Source organism: Gnatocerus cornutus, chromosome 1 (assembly GCF_029298725.1).
Source record: "Gnatocerus cornutus isolate USDA-ARS CGAHR chromosome 1, icGnaCorn1.1, whole genome shotgun sequence".
In the NCBI taxonomy this organism is placed as follows: Eukaryota; Metazoa; Arthropoda; class Insecta; order Coleoptera; family Tenebrionidae; genus Gnatocerus; species Gnatocerus cornutus.
The window spans coordinates 25,122,273-25,142,478 of record NC_142233.1 but is presented as its reverse complement, the minus strand read 5'-3'; the positions used below and the strand labels follow the sequence as shown (position 1 = coordinate 25,142,478).

Genomic DNA, 20,206 nt, shown 5'->3' with positions numbered 1-20,206 from the left:
GGCGAGATTGCAAGAAAACGTTTTTTATTGCGAAGATTTTTTTCGAATGATTGCTATCGAATAGGGGTAAGGCCACTTGAGTTACATATTTCCTCGCAAAAATTGAAGTAAAAAAAACAGTAATGAGATAGGTGAGGTTTCCGCTTAAACGACGAAATCATCTTCCATACAAAAACGATTTTGAAAAACATATTTTAGTTCAGATATCATTTTAGATCATTCTGTTGTTTAGTGTTCGACAAATGCCATATTCGTATCAAAGCTTTGGTACACTTTTTCTGACTAGGACTTTTTCTCCATCACCTCCACTTGTCGCAGCCGGCTCCTTACTCGTCCGAAAGTCAGAAAGCGCCAAGAAGATCTTGAGGGCCGTTTTGGCGCAGGTCCGGGCGGCGTCGCGGCGCAAAACGTCGGCCCGGGATCTAGTTTGACGTCGATCCGCGCGCTGTATACACTCCGGACGTGTTCCGTTGGTAATTACGCGCTCGTCGACTCGGTTTCCCCGGAACTAGACGTGAGTGCGTGCCGCTTAACCGGACCGGTTCTAAAAGTTTGTTGTTAATTCAGTGTTTCGTAATTTGAATGTGCGGATTTTCGCGAAAACTAACTCCTAGAGAAGTTGGTGTATTATAAATTGGCGCCATTTGCAATTCAAATTTGGAATTCCCCGAACTTCTAAACGGATATAGTTATTAAAAATTCAGATTGGAGCCGTCACGGCTCCAGATGGTGAAGAAAAGGGCGAATGTTGCGATGACAGTGAAGTGATTTTGTAAAAGAGTGGCAAAGAGATATTCGAGATGGTGCAGAAAGAAGGATTTCTTATAAAAATTGCCATCGTTTCGATGTTCATATCAACAGGTAAGGGTACAAATAGTCTAATTATAAGAACCTTTTTAAGTTGCAAACTCAAACAAAACTCTCGACAGATTTTTAAATTTAATCAAAATCCAGATTTTTTTCACTTTCCAATTTTGCGTGCATTTCGTTCTTATCCTTTCTGCCATATATCCCTAACATTCTTGATCCATTTAAAGTAGTTTTTTATTTAAATTCGAGAGATGACATATGACGTTGGTTTTATTGAAAAATTTATCCATTTCACCACAAAACAGCGTGGTTTGATGTCAATTTTGATCGATTGAAAAAATTTCTGGGCGGTATGCACACTTTGAAAAGAACTGGTGATGTCTTAAATTTGCACTCATTCTACGATAATATCGATATTATTAATGGTTTCAAGTCTCCCTACGAAACTTGATTTTATTCGATTGATTGACTTGAAAAATTCAATCGGACCGCAATACTAAGAAAAATCGCTTTGTTTGAAATGCATGCGGCATCATATTTGAACTGCTAAGATTCAAAGTAATATCACTCTTCGGAAAAGAAGAAATTTTAAACTTTTTCAAATTAGGTTATCCCACTTGTTACACCGAAACGACTACTGCCTACATTTGAGACACTTTTAGATATTTGAGATCGTCGTGTGTTAAGGAATTTCTTATTGAAATGGTGTCACGTATCAAAACATCTATTTGCTTTGTCTGCATTTTCTTTTCCAGCTATTTTTATATTGACAAATAGCTATTATTTACGACATGAGTTCTCATTTTTCTTCCGCGCACTTTAATGTTTTCTTTACAAAAAAATTTCAGTTTACCTATTATGGCAGTTTCTTTCATACTCCTGAGCCGAACTTCGCTAATGAAACAAAAATTAGCAATAAGCGCTGATAACTAAAAAGTTTCAGCTGATTGATTTATTGTTGTAAAACTATCAGAGTGCAGTTACAATAAAATAAAAACAGTTTATTACTCAGGATATGGTTTTGGTCCTCATAATTCGTCTATATAGCGTTAATAATTTTGAAATAAGCCAATTTAATAATAAAATATTTGAAGAGATTATTTATGGTCCATAAAATTATAATCGGTGACAGTTTTAACTGATTTAGCACCATTGTGTCTATAAATAAATAGTCGTAAATTTCACCAGTATTTTCATAGAGTATGGTGATTATGAAACATTGGCTTGTTCGCAACTTTAATAACAGAAAGCTTAATTAATTTAAGGAGCAAAATTATAGACTACGTTATACTGTCATTTGCGGTTTTATGCAAATTTTAGCATGCACAGTTAAAAGAGCCAAAAGCCCTGTTTTAAACTCTAAGCGTCTAAAATAAAAACTATTTTGTGGTTTAAAGTTTACATTAGATAGTCTTAGGGCCGGTTTACAGAACCTAAATACTACATCATGTTAAAGTAACATGTGATCGGTTTTCCGCCAATCAAATGTGAGCAATTTTCAAATTAGTTGCGAGACTAACTTAATTTCAATTAAATTTTTGTGCAAATCGGTTCATATAATTTAAATATTTTGAGAAGAATTTCGTAAAAGTTCGGATAAGAATATCCCGGCGCATCCACCATTTGTAGTAACGTCTGTTATCGTATACCATCATAAAGATAACTGAATCGCGTTTTTGAATTGCATTTTGGCTTTATGGTGCTTTTTCTTTAAGTTGAATACTTTCCTCTCGTTTTGTTTTCGTATGGTTTCCATCCTGTCTCTAAACATCAAAATATTTGTTTGAATACTAAATTACCTAACTTTTCGCAATAACTGGCCAATAAAACCTGACGAAATCTGGCTCGTCTTTCATGAAACTTTCCGCCCTTTTTACGACACCACTCACCTTTTAACTTAATTTCTCATTTCCGAGATGTGCGTTTCTGGAAGTTTGAGCTCGTAAAGCGCTTGTTGTTTTAACAATTATTGCCGCGTTAATTTTGATGGTTTATCGATGAGATCGTGTCCCTTTCCATAGTAGGGCAACAGATGCTTCAAACGACATTTACAAGGGCCTGACGTGAGTATTTTCAATGATAATGAGTTTTAGCCTTGGCGAATTCCTAAATAATTCGGTTTAAATTGGAAATTTCCCGTGCTAAAAGGGACAAGAAAGCGACAAAGTTGTAGGGTCAATCGGGACAGATTCATCTCAAACTCCTGCTAATGTTAGGTTAAATGTCGCGACTCTGCACACACCTGGGACGATGCTAATTGGTGGTTTGTGGTCACGTGACTGGGAGTTGGAGTCTAACTTCATTACCTCTGGATTACGAAGAATTTCTCTGTAGGCTGCTTTTTGTCGAATTACCATATTTATAAGACTTGAATGGTACGAGGCTTGGTTTGATCGAAATTCGATACCTTTATCTCGGAATGGGCCTTGGGTGTGTCCATGGATCGATTCTAATCACGAAAGCGACCGAAGACTTATAATAAAGATATTAATGAATGTACATACATGTGTGGGAACATTTCCTTGTATGAAGTTAATTGAATTGGGTAGAGTATGGCTTCGTGAACTTTGTGTGGGAAATTATCACATTTCGTAATGTTAAAGGAATACTCAGAGGCTGAAGCATGCGAAAGACATTTACATTAGATTAAATTTAATTGTGAACATTTCACAATCAGATGTACAAAATACAACTCGCTTTCTACTTTTGTCTTGAAACGGTAGATAACGAAAATAATGAGCGTCGCAGGCATGATATGTATAAAAAACGGGCGGTTTTGCTTTTGATGGATCTTAAAGGAGCAATAAAACCTTTTACAAACGTAATGTTGTTGGAAAAAATGACCACTGAGAAAATTTTGAACAATTTTAGCCTTACTGTTAAAGAATAGGTTTGTAAAACAGTGTAGTAAAATACAAGTTTCATAAGACATGAGTTTGGCGCACGTGTTCTGAAATTAGAAAACGAACCGCTAGGCGCCTTCTTTAGAAACAAGTTTTGGTTTTCTTTTAGGAACATTTTTTTACAACGGTTAAGTTGTAACTGTCAACAAATGACGTATATTATTGAGCCATAAATCTCATAATTTCGACACGCAACTGATAGGATTAGGTATACTAACTCACAAAAGAGTGCCTTAAGAAGCATCGGAGACAAATAAAAAACAAGGCTTAAATGATTAACTTTGGGACTGTACGCAAAATTGTGTTTTGGGTTGTACCTCTTTGTGAGATTTTTTTGGTTTATTATGTCGCATACACTGTCTTGTTGACAGTTGATTTTGTATACAATTGTCCGAAATGACAGAATCAATAGTATTGTTGAGAAATTATTTGATTTTCTCAAAATTTAGAGAAAACTCGTAAAGGTTTTTGTTCGTTAGGTGTAGAGCTTCTTTTGATTAAAACATGGATCTCAAGAGCTCACAATGAGACTGAAAAATAAAGGTTGTAATTGTTGTAACATAATCTATCGTGCTAGTTTTTAACTGGTATTAACATGAGAGAGTGCAGTGGGTGCAAGTAATGTTTAGTTTATGGCTTAACACGTTCAGATCGTCAAATTGAAGCCTCACTTCAAAGACCCGTCATTAAAATTATTTGATTGTCCCATAAAAAAGAGAAAAATATATCCTCCAAAACGTTGAAAATTTGCGTATTTTTCAATTTATGGGGTGATTTCCACCCCTGAGATGAGGTCTACCAAAAGTTTGTTATTTTTTTTATGAAATTTACGTATTTAAGTCTTATTTTAATGTTTTGTTAAGCTGATACGTAGATTGATTGAAACTGTGTAGTTCTAATAATTTTTTATAGGGGTCAGAAACAAAAAAAAAATAGCGTACAGGACCGGAAAGCTCTTCAATGCGGCTTTACAAAATCCTATAGCTATTTTTAAAAATTAGGGGGTTGATTGTAGAATGATGTAATTACGTATGTTGTATGTATGTTCCTAACAAAAATTTACCTGTCTCAGCGTTTCTTGAAAATCTACGGGTAAATGCTTTAAACGCCTCTGTTTCGTTTTCGTTGGCCTGCCCTGTATATACAAAACTCATGACCTAGAGAAAAATGGCTTATGGAGGCAACAATTCTGAACCAAAATTTTAAAATAAACTTTTTTTTACCAAAAAAATAATCGAGTTAAGACGAAAAAACGGTAGCTAAGCCCGATGCAGAACAGAATTTGAAAATCGGTAACTATAGACACATACTACACTACTTGGTCAGATGGATATTACACTCTCGTTGCCTAGGATATTTTACTCCAATTCTAGAATAAGCTTCTGGGATTGGTTGTTAATTTTTAATTCCTTCTGAAATACTACTTATTAAATTTAATCAATTTTTGTTTTAAAATTTACCACCCTGTATATGTATATTTTCATTTTAAAGGTCTACAATTTCGGAATATGTATGTATATAAAATTCGGCTTTAATTAACTTTAAATAAAAATTGACATCAGCATTTGGGCATATTAATGCGATTATATTTGATGTTATGCAAACAAGCTTTATGAGATTATGTGTGGTCATCAAATAAAATATTGCTAAAATCCAAACTGACATGGCTCAAAAATAAACATTCGTATTTCCGAATTTCTGACTGTCTAAATACGTTTTGTAAACTATTGAAAGTGAAATGTTTGCAAGCACACATTTAAAGCCTCAGAATGCTGTTACTTTGTAAAGTCAGTTCTCAACTGTCTTTGTAAAGCTGCGAATCTCCCAACTTCCGGAAATAATAAAGTAATTACATGCTAAAATTTGATTTTACGATAAGACGAACATCTGTATTCATGCGCTTAGACGTAATACAATAAAACTGTCAAAACGATATTCACCTACAATTTAGATGAAGCTGTAGTTAAAATTAAACCTTGTTTCTAATTTATTTGACTTCAATTTGCATTCTAATTCTAATCTTATCCAACATCACTTTTTAGTACAAACATCTTAAGCTCCAATTTCAAATAAATTACATTTCATTAAAGTTAAACATCCATCCTTATATTCATCGGAAATCAATTCTAGGTGAACTTCCACAAAAAAGGAAAAAGTGAATAATTAATCTTTTGAAGCGCACCTGTAGCTTAGGGCTCATTTCACAATCACAACAAATCAATTATTCTTGAGTCCGGATACTATTACATGGCTGTTAATTATCATCCTTTTTTCTTCTGAATATTTTAATAACTACGACAATTCTGAGATGCAAGTCCGGACTCGTCGCGTAATTATTTTCCTGGAAGGCTTCGCCTCCACCGGATTTCTCCGGAGACACTGCAGTTGAAGTAATGAAAATAAAACGTGGTTTTTGTTTTAGCCGTGATAATTCATCATCGTATAACTTTTTATTTTATCATCACTTGTGTGACTTTCTTGGAAAACTAAGATTTATATATGAGAGCGGGTCCACCTTCCGGGGTTTTAAACGGAAAATGGGCCGTGGGTCTGTTTATCATAATCCATCATAATTTCTTTGTTTCTTTAAAAATAAGACTTGTAAGTATATTGTGAATAGAAGGATAAATGTAAAAGTCTGAGAAAGGAAAATTTTCCCTGTAAAATGCGGAGATTAAACTTACCTTTTGAATTTGATAAGAAAAGAAATTTCAAATTGCTTTTTGTAATGGAATTTGAAAAAAATAATCTCAACATTTTCGTTTTTTTAAATCTATCATTCGTGTGGAATTCTTTTTCCTTACCCCTCTCCAATTGGCCTCTCACCCTATCTTCCTAATTCCACCACGCAAGTTATAAATCTTTCATCGTCTGACTTGTCCGAACTCACCCCTTATCAACCCTCGACAAAATGCGGAATTATTGCGGCTCTCCCGTATTCGAGTGTATCGACGTCTCCTGAAATTTCCCCATTGTATCAGATTTCACTTTACGTCGTGAAACTCTAAACTAACTTATGGCGCTTATGGGGGTTGGAAATTTTTGCCCCGACTTATTAGAAGGGGGTGAACTGTTGGCAATAAACAGTAAAAGGCACTATACTGGCTTTCCTGTCATTAGATGGATTAGCAGAATGCCTGTTCTGGCATAATCTCGTTGAGAGGTAATACCATCACTGCCTGACGAATCAGCGCGGCTGTTGGCGAAGCAGCCATTCTCCCAACAGGTGAAAAGCTGTTTCTGGATTTTCCCGAATTAAATTCAGCTTTGTCTCGACCGTTTTACAGATCGTAAAGTTTTATAGAGGCACAAAATCAAACGAACGATGTGCATTTGACCATAACTCTTATCACTATTTGCGAAATTGACGAATGTAAAAGTCGGATATTCAACATCCAAAGAACTCGAGGAATTCGGCATCACGTGTGGGGTAATTTCCCGAAAAACCCTGTTTATCGATCGCATCCCGAGTTTGGATGCGCCGGACCCTATTCAAATTAGATCAGGAATTAAAAGTGTAAATCATTTTTTTCATCTGATTTGCGATTGGAATGTCGATGTAAATTCACCCAATTAAACACCGGTGGCGGCGGCTACGTAATTTTAAGCTCATTACGTATTAATTTTTCACTAAATGCGTTGCATTAATTTGCCAGATAAGAAATATTTAAATTGAAATTAGAAGGTAGAATTTTATCGAAACAATTCACTTAATTATTTTGGCACGCGATCGCATTAGAACCGGCGAAATTAAAAGAAAATTTACCCTTTCGCTCTTGCTTTTGGCTGTTTTTCTTTGTGGAGATCGACGCGAAAATGGAATTGAAAATTAAATCGGAAGATGGAAGGCAGGACTTAATGGATGAGCGAGAATTTTTTGCTGGGAAAGTGTAAAATTGGAAAAACTGCCTGAGGGGTTTTGTCTAAATGTAAGCGTTTTAAAACAGTTAGGGTTAAAGTGAACGACTTAACCTTTTATCTTTTTTTTAATAAAAAATAAAAAAAGTATTTATTTTTACTCCTGTTTAACCACTCTAAATTTGCACTAATTTAATTTGTTTGATAATATTGAAAAAATAGAAGTGTTATTCCGAATAGGCGTTTTTATTTTTGAACTTGGAATTGAAACTCAACACCAGAGACAGGAACTAAATTGAAATAATAATGGAACAAAAATTCAATTTATTTTAAAATACCACGTTAACAATACATTTTTGTACGGTCATGAAATATTGAATTGAATGCAGAATAGTGTTTCACACATAGTGTTATACCCATCTTCACTATACAGTTTGAAACCCGATAAAATCTATACCGTTTTAACAATTAAAGCATTTTTCTAGCCAGGATTGACGTTATTGAGTGAATGCTAATTTCCTATAACCAATTGTTTTTGAAAAAAATGCTTGAAATTGCATTTTTTGGTCTCTTATATTGTAAAGCTTATTTTTCCGTTGCTCACATAACAACGGTAACCCTCCTTTATCTATATTAGTGCTGAAAAACTGCAGGGGCACAAGTAAAATTGTACACCAAAGCATTACTTAAACAAGTTGTTTTGTTATTTAAGATGAGTTTTCTACCTTAAAAAATAAAAAAAAAAATATTTTTTTTAGTGGCGAGAAAATTCGAAAAGGCTTTTTACAAATCTCGACCCGTAAAAATTTTAGGTCTCTTCAGCAAATGCCGCTTACGCCTTATTACTGCCTACTCATAAAATTCAACTTACAGTTTCCCGCATGTAAATAACTATTCTAGCGTTTGATCAAGACAGATTATCTTCATTCTCAAACTTTGTCTTTCCAACCCGAAATCTCCGAATCGAAAACAGTTTTCTTTTTCGTAACACAATCATCCATTATTCTTATCACACTGACCACTTTGCACAGTCCTCAAATTTGTGCATTTTAAAACCGCCATTCATTCGTAAGATATCTGTTCAATCAGACCCTCGTCTCTTCCACAAGCGAACAATACCATCTAAAATCTGTCTGAAAAGCGATAAAGCGGAGGTCAAGCTGAGGACCCCACTGTCCAGATTGACGTGAGGATTTGTTGACGGGTAACTTCATAAGACTTTGATCCGCTGGAATTAGCAGCGATCGTTAATCATCATATTGTGATCTTAATCGAGAAGACAAATCTTAAGACTACGGGGATAAAAGCAGTTATTTTAATTGTATAGGTTTAGCTATTTAAGAGTGGCTGCTTAAAGACAAGGGAGATTTATATTTAAACCGTGTATCGCAAAATAAAGAGTTGTTTAGGAAACGCCTTACCCTGTTAAATATCCCCAGAGGCTCTCAAGTTCTTTTTCTTTAAGCTCCCTCCATGTCTCCGACGGAATTATCTCAACAAAGCTTGTCCCACGGGACATTAAACACGGCCGTAGCGGACATTCATCTGAATTTTCATTAAAAGGTATTTAAGCTGCAAGAGTCGAGCATTAAACTTGCAAATATTTCGACCGGAAACAATAAGAAAACAGTCCGTTATGAACTTGAATCGTTTAATTAAGAAGCGCAATAATGGTTGTAAATTTTGCAAAATTGTATGTAAAGTTCAACTAAATGAAACACTAATAGCGAGAGCTTTTCAGCACTGTATTAAATTTCCAAAATGAAATTAGAATTACCAAAAGCAACCCAGGACGGCTCAATGCTGATATTAATCCCACGTCATTTGTTACAATACCTGTTAATTAAATTCGAAACTGGAACGCCCTCTTTTACATTGTTTACTTCATTTTAGAGGTCGTTTTATTGCGAATTGGGGAATGGGAAGTCACAGATAATCTTCTGTTAGTTGTTTGACACATATTTCGGTTAGAGCTTCAGTTATAGCGTACAATATATAGTTGGTATTTTGTCTCAGAAACACTATCTTGTCTATAACTCAGACAGTATTTGCTGAAAATGCTTTGTTGGTTGTCTCATTGAAATTCCAGAAGCACTGACACGTCACCTACGTGTTAAATTTTCGCTTAAGACGTGCTTAACTCAGACCAAATAATTAATAACGTTCGTAATTAACATCTGTGTTATGCAAATAATAAGACACTAAGGAAGCATTCTATTAAAGCTTTGTTAAAAAAAAATAAGATAAGACATCAATAACACTGATGGAGCAAGGGAAGGTCATTTCTAATTTAAGAATTGTTTTTGATTCTGAATCCAAAGCCGGTCAAGGTCAGAGCTGATATATTTTTTTTTTGGTATACCCCGTTAATTTTATTTTTAGTTTTGCTTAACAACTTGCAAAATCATGAAACTTCATAATACATACATATGTATATCATTAAAAAGATAATAATTAAATAACCTTCCCAAATATCTATAGAAGTCGCCGGGAAAGGTAATTATTGCCAAATTATTTTGAGAAAAACTTTTTTGCATAGACTTCCTAAATTGGTACTTTGACTATTTAATGCAATATGTACTGTTTCGGCCAAAAGTCTTTGGTTGTCATTTCTGTCAGTTCAATTAAAATCTAACTCTAAATCAAGCATTAGGCGTCAATGTCAAAAATGACAGTTTGACATTAGGTTTTTCATCTGCTCTTGATAAATGAAAGGAAGTCTTCTGGCCTGTAAGAGATTGTTTTTAGTGCAAATAACAACAATTATTTACTAAACATATCAAAAAGTATGACAGTATTCATTTAGAATGCATGATGACAATGTTGACAGTATTTACGAATAAGGTTAATTTTTCTTAAAGCTTCGTTTACAAATCAATGTCACCTAATATCCATTAACAAAACATAAAAGTTACTATGGTTGGCGATAAAAAATAACCCTAAACGGAACAGTTGGTGAGATTGGTAACCAAATGGACATTTGACAATTATAATGCCAAAATTTCAAAATAAAATTTTTAATTTCGACTCACTCTGGAAGAAAGCGTAAGAAATAGATAATTTCTGCATTGGGAAGTTTCAAGAAGACACTAAGAAGTTCTCTAAGGTAAACTAAAATTAGGCAAACTGAACTGACATTGACAACAAACTTCAAAAGTACACTCTGATTTTACAGAAATCAAAGGTAACTTGATTTTTATGTTTTGTGAATGGATATTACTATCGCGGAATCAAAATTTCGAACATCAAATTGATTGATGTTTAAAAATTGTAAACTGTCCTTTGTCTTTATAACCTTAAAATTTATAAACGGCACAGCAAATGTCAGAAATTTACTTTGAATATCAGTCACAATGACAATAAAGCTTGCTTCACGTTGTCATGTCAAAAAGTGATGTTCGAAATTTTGATTCCGCGATAGTAAGTGACATTGACGACCAAAGACTTTTGGCCGAAATAGTACAAATGTCATAATAAAAGTTTAGATTGAGATTAAACACGTCATTATATCTTGTCATTTAGAAGTTACATGAATGACAAAGAATATGAAATAGAAAAACTAACAGAATGTGACTTTTGAAAATTTTCCAAATTGTCTACAAAATTGACGAGTATTTATGTTTAATAATAATTACTTAATGTGTTTTCCAGACAATTTTGAATAATTTTTTTCAAAGGTATAAGCAAATTCTCTGCATCATCAAAACGTTTTGTAATATGGATTAGACTGTGCTGCGTTATTATTTAAGTAAATTTAAAACCTAGAAGTTAGGATTTTGTAAGCAATGGGATTGTTTATTTATAAAACTGTCAAAAGAAAGTTTTAATATTTTGAAAAACTTTTCAATGTTTTTTGCCCTGCTGCTTCTTAAGGGTCTACGCTACGCATATACCCGTATATGGCTTACGATTTTTCGTTTTTGAAGCGCATTTTGGACTTTGAAAAATCGCTCGACCTCTGTATGTATGCGTCTCAGGTAGAGCTATGGAGGTGACATCTTCGAATTTTGAAAAAGTGAAAAATTTGACTTTAATTATTTAAAAACTGAAATTCCCATTTTTCGTTTTTAAGGAATATGAAGCAACCTACGAAGTTAAAAAAAATACCAACATGTGGAGAATTAAAACCTCTATGGAGGTGACATTTTTGTTTTTGTCATTATGCTATAATTTTGAAGTTATTAATAAAAAAACAAATCAAAAATAGGCAACCAACAGTACAACTAACGCAAATCATCTTATGCAAATCTCATGATTTACGACCGCTCACTAGGGGGTCACTGACGTTCCGCCCAATTGTAATAAACTGCTATCGGGTAAAAGCAGGTAAAGACCCAACTGGTCGCTCTCGGCAACAAATATCGAAGGTACTTGTAGCTAGTGTATTGAGAAATAATATTTTATTATCTCTGATACAGGGTCCGGCAACATTTGTGGTCACCCCCAAAATTGTCTTAGAGGTAAAATTTTAAAAATTTACATACGCTAATGGATAATCGAAGAAGCTCTAGAAGATGACGCAAAAACTTGTTCTTTATCACCGATAGTTTTGGCGTCGCGACGCCTTAAAAGTGTAATTTTTATCTATTTGTGAGGGTTTTTGGAACCATTCAATATATATATATATTTTAATATAAATGTGTTAACAATATTTAAGTAATTAAGGCAGTAAACCTTCATATTAATCCTGACATTGTAAATAATTCTTTAGCGATGGTAGGGAGCAAAGGTATCTTCAACTGCGACAACGCAATTTTACGCCACTGATTTAAAATCGGGCCCTAAGTTCTTATTTTTCAATGTAAATAATTAACTATTTCTATTTAGTATCCAAAAAGTGCAACAATCAACGTTAATCAAAATTGAAGTGACTTGTAAAAAATTGATGTAGTTTGCCACTGTCCGTCATAGTTTTGAAAACTAACTTGTTAAAACAGCAATTTATGCTCAGTTACATTAAATTTAAGATGAAGCTGGTCACAGTTATGTTAAAAAAACAATTCGCGAGTATTTACGCAAAAACTCAAACATCGCTAAAAATTACTCTTCTAACGCATCGCAAATTTTTGCTTTAGATTGTTAAGCTTGATAAAGCGAATGCAAAATTGCAAATATTTATTTTTGAAACTAAAAACGATTTTGAGGGTGATTATTACTGTTGCCGGACTCGGTATAATTCACTGTTTTTCACACAAAATTTTGTTATTTACGCATTAATTTTACATTTCGTATTTTCCAGTTTGAAATTAGAAGACCTTTTTTCCGCAATTATAAAATGTGTATTATTGGGAACATTTTCTATTTCAAAAACTTTATCCGATAATTCTGACTTAAAACCAATAATTACATTTTTACTTTCGGAACTATTCCTAATATTTTTCATCACCGTTTTTTAATAAAATTGTTGGCTCAAATCTTGGTGTTGATAAAAATTATCAAAAACACAATTTATTCCCAAACACCAAATTTTGTCAAAAACTGCTGACGTGCAAGTTTGATAAAAGCAACTGACCAACTTTAATCGACAAAACTCTAGAAATTTAAAAAAGTAGGTACATTGATTTACAAGTCGAGCACAGTCAAAAACACAAGTATCCAAAGATTGAAAGAATTTAAATATTTTTTCAAGATATTTATTTATAGGTTTTCCGAAATACATTTTTAATTGCTTTTAAAATTCGTATAATTAAACTACTAAGATGGCCCCTTGAGAACACAGCTACTTTTTAAGGAAAACACCCCGATTTTCAAGGGTTAACAGAAAAGCAGAAAAATCGTGAAAAGACTCCCGTTTTTAAGGTATATTTTAAAATTAACATTTTTTAAAGAATTTGTCCGGTTTTTCGAACTCTTTTTTAAAAAAGTCAAAATTTTAAGAAGTATATCCTGTTTTATCAAACGTGAATACGGTTTCGTACAAACAAATTTCCCTTTTAAAAACATTTAAAATTAGGAATTTTACCTTGTTTTCAAAGATTTTACCCTGTTTTGAATTTTGTACTAGTAGGCCCCCTCAGAACACAACACATTTTTAATGCTTTTAGCCTGGTTTTCAAACTAACTTGAAAAGTTAAAGTTTTTAAAGAATTTGACCGGTTTTTCGAAGTCACCCTTTTTTTAAAAAGTCAACATTCCAAGGAAAATACACCGTTTTTTCAAACAAGAATACGGTTTGGTCCAAACAAATTTCTCTTTCAAAAACACTTAAAATTCGTCTTTTTACCCTGTTTTTCTGTTGGGCTACTTCAGAACAAAAATGAATACGGTTTTGGCCTGGTTTTCAAAGTAACTTTTAAAAAGTTAAATTTTTTAAAGAAATTGCCCGGTTTTTCGAAATACTTTGTTTTTTAAGCAGTTTAGTCCTATTTTAACAGTCTTCTTAATTAAAAGATAAAATTTGCCTTTTTTGCTCAGTTTTTCTATGGAGCCACTTCAGCACACATATGAATATGGTTTCGGCCAAGAAAAGTTACAATTTAAATATACTTAAAATTCGTCTTTTGTCCTGTTTTCAAAGATTTTACCCTGTTTTGAATTTTGTACTAGTAGGCCCTCTCAGAACACTTTGTTTTTAATGCTTTTAGTCTGGTTTTCAAAAGTTTTTAAAAAGTTAAAATTTTTAAAGAATTCGCTCGGTTTTTCGAAGTCACCCTTTTTAAAAAAGTCAAAATTTTAAGAAATATATCTTGTTTTATCAAACGTGAATACGGTTTCGGCCAAGAAAAGTTACCATTTAAAAATACTTAAAATTCGTCTTTTTACCCTGTTTTTTCTGTTGGGCTACTTCAGAACAAAAATGAATACGGTTTCGTTCAAACAAATTTTGGACAAAATCTCCATGAGCGAAGCGAATTTCCCTTTCAAAAACACTCAAAATTAGAGATTTTACCTTTTCAAGTATATTTTTCAGACTTTCCCTTGTTTTTAAAAAAGTTAAAAGTTGAAGGTACTTATTTTTTATTCAAACATACATTTTTTTAAGTTAATACACTATATGTTGAAACAATAAGTAGTTAAATATATGATATATTCTAACTCAGATTATTATGCCTAGTTTTCTTAGTCATTTTCCTATTTTCTATGCATTTTTTTCAACAAAAACCCGTATTTCTAGCAAAACATCAAAAAACAACATTGAACTTTAATCGATAAAACTCTAGAAATTTAAAAAAGTACATTGATTTACAAGTCGAGCCCAGTCAAAAACACAAGTATCCAAAAATTGAAAGAATTTAAATATTTTTTCAAGGTATTTATTTATAGGTTTTGGGTTTTACAGTCTTTTCTTGAAATGAAAATTATGGTGTTTGCTTCGACATATTTGAAAGCTAATTGTCTTATTGGTAACCTATAAAATCCACCGGTAGCAGGTAAGATTAGAGACGAGGATTATTGTGTAAAATTCGTACAATTAAAGACACAAGTGGATTCAGATTTTTTAAAAAATAGTTTTTTTGCATAATAACATTAAACGCCAATTTTGCTTTTTCTGAGTGGTTCTGGCTTAAAAAATATTAATTAGGGAAGTATTTTTATTGATTAGTGGGATGTATTATTATGAAGAGTTAACTTTTAAATCACAGAAAACAACAGAGTCTAAAAGGTCCAAAAACTCATGTGTCAGGTAAAAGGTTTGGTTAAAAAAAATTAAATGCGTTTTTCTCAAATAAAAATATTAAAATAATAAGTAATTTTAAAATTTCCCCGGCGACCAGTGAGGAAAAATTTTGGATCACATTTACGAAAATTACATTTTTCAATTAAAAAAACATTCTTCCATTACGTACTATGGGAACTGGAAATTTGGGGATTTTATACATACATTTTCCATTAATTGAAAAAAAATTACGCCCGTAAAATTTTTGTCTACTAGAACCAGAAATTTCACAATTTCACAAGCTCAAAACGCAGAGAAACTCAAATCCTGATATTTTAACTCATCTTTGGTCCAACACGAATTTATTGTTCCAACCGCTGGGTTTCTTAGGAAATGTGCAGGTCAAGCGACCGTTTCCATAAAGTTTATGATTCCCTCATTACCAAATCCTCGGTAATCCCTTTTGGCAGCTGTCAATCAAAGGTGTTGTTAAAGTTGCATACTTTTCAAACACGAAATTTTCGGGCAGGCTCGTAGACCCTTAACGATAAGAATAGCAAAGCATTTGTTAGCGCGTCAAAAAACAAGATCTTTTCAGTGATGCATTACAATGAAAAATTGATGTAATTAGTTCTTGAGTAATATTAAACTTGCATATGATAAAAAATTACCAATAATAACGTGTGATTAGTTTTAAAATATGTTAAGTACTTGCCTTAGGTACATACCTATGAGATTTCTAGATCGTTAGAAAGCTTATTAAATTGGCTTTCCAAAACATTGTGAGCAATTCCATAACATCGTGAGTTTTTAAGAAAAACTGAAGAAAAATAAATTGTGTAGTACCTATACAGTAGAACCTAATAAAATAAATTTGTGTAGTACAGTGCAATCTAAAAAAAACATTTTTCAAGAATATTTCTGAATCCGGACCTGGTGAAGCAAAACAGACTTTACATTTGGCCATTCCACTTTAGAGATGTCGTCTCCAGTACAAATGTTTTTCAAAATTTGTCGACCAGTGTAATTTAACCAAGCATTCACGTGAGTTTGAAGAATCTAGAATTTATGAGAATTTCCAAATATGAATGTCGCGAACTTTTTGAAATTGTTTGCACGAAAATGGATTTGTGGAAAAAACTCACTGATTGATTGATTATTCACTGAAATTTACAAATAATACGTTTGTTTATCTCCTTTTTGGTCATATTTCAGTTGGGTATTACACGTGGATTTGTTGTTAGAAAGATGGGCGATAGGATCATTTTTCTTTGCAATTTTTGCTGACGGTAAACAAATTTATGTTTGCACTTGAAATTCTTCCTGCATAATGCATACTCTCTGACCCACTTCCCCTTGCAATTAATAATCAACCACCACACTAATCTCCCTCAAATTGATGCCCGGACAAGCGCACACAATTAGACAGTTATGTAAATAGGACGTTGCAATCATTCTGCATCGGCTCGCCACATCTCTCGTTCCTTCATTGTTTCCCTGGAAACATCAACTTAATCAAATCTGCAACATAAACCTAAATTGTTGTTGTTGGAGTTTCCTCCATCATATATTATTTACATTCGAACTATCGAGTGTACTCTTCGCTTAATTAAATCGAGCAAACATCGGTTTTTCTTACTGGAAAAAGACAACACCTAATAGTTTGAATCTTGCACAAAAGACCTTGCTGAAGTGAATTTGCATCTGAAAGTCTTCGCCATTGTGTGAACAATAGCGACGAGTTCTGACTATACTTGAAAATTCGTTAAACGATGCCAAAACGAACCCACGCCGCACTAATTTGCTTTGCGGCTTCGAGCATCGATGGGGGTAACCGCTGGATTACCACAATACAAAACTCTGGGGGCGAGGGTGGGCACTGAGTGGATGTTGCAGTATGGAAAATGACGCAGTTGGAGGATAACGGTTGTAAAGTTTTATTTACAAGCGCGATTACATGCAAATAGAACAAAAGTTAATATAAAGTAAATAAGTAGGTACTAAGCAGAGAAATTACGATTTACCTTTTTATAATCATTTCTTTCATTAAGTACATTTTGTTAACTAGTGAACATTCAATCAAATGTGGATTTACTTTGTGTATCCCGAATTTAATTTTGATGTTGAGGATAAACTAAATTAACAATTAATGGTTTCAAATATATCAATTAATTATTAATATATTTTTAATAATCATTATAGGTTTTCAATTAACAAACTCATTTTTTAAAATCCAAGTTTATTTTTAGCAGTAGGTAAATTAAAAAAGAGTTTTTATTATTTTGGATCAAAAGGTAGTTCAGTAAAAAATAAAAATAATAAAATTTTACTCAAATACACAACAAGTAAAAGAATAATAAATCTCAATTTGCAGCATCTTAGGAGGTCCGAAAGTTATTTAAAAATTTAAAAGTGATATTTTCTGTAGTATGTGAATAAAATAAAAAATAATGCACATTTGAAACAAAGAGTGGTCAATTTTCAGGTTTTTTTTGCCATGCGCAACATTATGATCTGTGTTATTTTGCTCCCTAAGTACATAAACAAACAATATGTTACTAATTCATAATGTTCCGGCTGTCTAAAGGAGCTGCCAATTTTATATTCCTATAAGATAAAACAAGTATTCCTAATTTTCATTGTATAAAATTTACAGCACTTTTGTAATTTTGTTCTTGTAGTAACAAAATAAAACGCTTTTTAAGTAGCTTCCGCACCACTTTATGATGCTGCAAATTGGAATTTAATATTGTTTTTATTGCAAAACAAAACAAAATTAAAACTTTTGGAATTGTATCGATTTCATTGTCTTTGTTGATTGTGCTATAGGAAATTTTAAAAAAGTAAAGAGGTTGATAGTAAATCTAAAAACAGAGTTAGAAAACTTGAGAATAACAAAATCAAAGGATAAAAAGTCTTAAAAAAAATCAGAATTTTGGAATTTACGAACAGGTACTAATAGTTCAAACATTTAGGGAAATGAAAACCTAATAGTCTAAAAAACTGTGAACTTAGGATTATAAATGTAAATGAGTCGCTTAAATGCAAAACCCAACATCTCTGTACTCAACCCTAATTTTTCGAGCAATACAAAAGCTCTACTAGCGCTTTTATTTTTAAATGTAGGAAGATAAAATTTTAAGTTTGTAGTAAAAAGCTTATAAATTACGAAGGTGAATCTTTTCAAAATCTGTATAAAACCAATTAGTCACAATTACAAAATTTATATTGCCCTGTCAAATTTCGGTCAGATGAAGATGTCGGGATTTGCATTTAGGCGATTGAAATATACAGGTTGTCTCAGAAAAAAAAGGCTTATGGACGCAACAATTGCTAACCAAAATTTCGAAACAAAATTTTTTTAGCTCAAAAAATAATCGAGTTAAGACGAAAAAACGGTAACCAATCCCAAAGGTGAATAGAATTGAAAAATCGGTAACTGTAGACACAACTATCATCCATTGGTCAGATGAACATAACAGTCTCGTTGTCTAGGAAATTGGGATGGCTTTTTCCTCCACTTATAGAATAAGCTTTCGGAATTGAAGGTTCATTTTTTCGAATACTATTAAACGAAATAAATTTTTGTTTTAAAATTTATTATCTGTATTGCTGTCGGCACCTCTCTTTGTTCTCTAGATCATGAGTTCTGGGACAGCCTGTATTTACTTAGAATCTATGAATATCAAAATAAAAACATTAAAACTAAATTTGATTACACCGTTCAACACGATTTTTGTCTCTGGCTTCTAAATGTCAAATTTTGGAAAAAAAATTTGTTCAGAGTTTGCTTTTGTAGAAACCAAAGCAATTTTTAATTTTTTTTAGAAAAATGATTGATTTTTCATAACCACAAATAAAACAGAATGGCTCAATATCTTGCTTACACTACACGTGTATATTTTAGTGTTTTGATACCTAGCATCAGAATTTATACATTAAAACCGACTTTTGTTATAGAACCTGAAAATTTAAAAATTCTGGAAACTTTAAAACAAAACTGTTGTGCTAACAATAGTGCTAGAATTTTAAAATTTATGTGTTTACTTAAAATTGAAAAATATAAATCCCGAAAACCTGATAAATTGAACATCTACTAATTTTACAATTGGCTAATATAAGAATCTAAAATTAGTAAAATGTGGTAATCTAAGAGAATCATTTATCTATAAATTAAAATGAAATCTAAGAAACAGATCTTGATAATTATTAAAATCTGAAACTGAAACTGAAAAGTTTGAATTTTGATTATCTGAACTAATCTCAGAATTGTTAATAAAAAATGTCTACACATTTAACTGTAGTCAAAAAAGTAAGAGCAATTATAAAATTAGAAAGAAAAAACGGTGGCTGCTGATTAGTAAAAGTTGCATGTCAAGCTAAAATAAAATTCAAAAAGAACGCCAGTGTTGAAAGCCTGATAGAAATTAATAGAGAAATTTATGTCAACAAAAAATCGGTCACTGTGGTGTCGCCAACGGTAAAAACATCTTTAATTTTGGGAAAATAAACATTTATATTGTTAAACTAATTGTTTTAAAAAATCATCTTTTGATTTTATTGATTGAAAGTCTGGGGATTTTAGAGAAGTCGAGACATATATTTCTCTCCGCAAATGGCTGTTGTTCTTATGTTTCTTTTTACGGAATCATCACAGTTAGACTATTGATCTACATGAAAATGGAGTGTCAAAACCGCACCGAGCAGCTTAATTAAATTGGTCCAAGTTTCAGAGGACCGGTGTTAGATCCCGCACTCTACAAATTTGATTCAATTAGACTTGGTATAGTCTTGTAAAAGCGACCACAATCACCCGGATTTCCTGCAGAAACATCTCAATAAACTTAACTTTGAAAAAACTCATCTCAAAGAACATAACATTGGGAATTCTAATATCCTCTTGTTATCGCCTGTAACTTTTACAATGGAAATTTTATGGTAAACTATAAAAAGTGGTTAGCTTTCAAATAATAAGAATGTCAATTTGGGTTTAATAATATAAGAAATGCACTAGTGCTTACCAATCAATACCAAGTAT

At 32.4% G+C, this 20,206-nt stretch overlaps 1 protein-coding gene across 2 annotated transcripts in view; it reads left to right on the top strand.

The window, feature by feature from the left end:
• The first annotated feature begins 430 nt into the window (after positions 1-430).
• Positions 431-20,206, top strand: part of LOC148180962 (neurotrimin-like) — a 117,996-nt gene continuing 98,220 nt past the window's right edge. For both annotated transcript variants that reach the window (XM_088032445.1, XM_088032439.1), the window contains exon 1: positions 431-861. In XM_088032445.1, the coding sequence (XP_087888571.1) occupies positions 801-861 (61 nt within the window). In that variant the 5' untranslated portion in view covers positions 431-800. The remainder of the gene's footprint in view (positions 862-20,206) is intronic.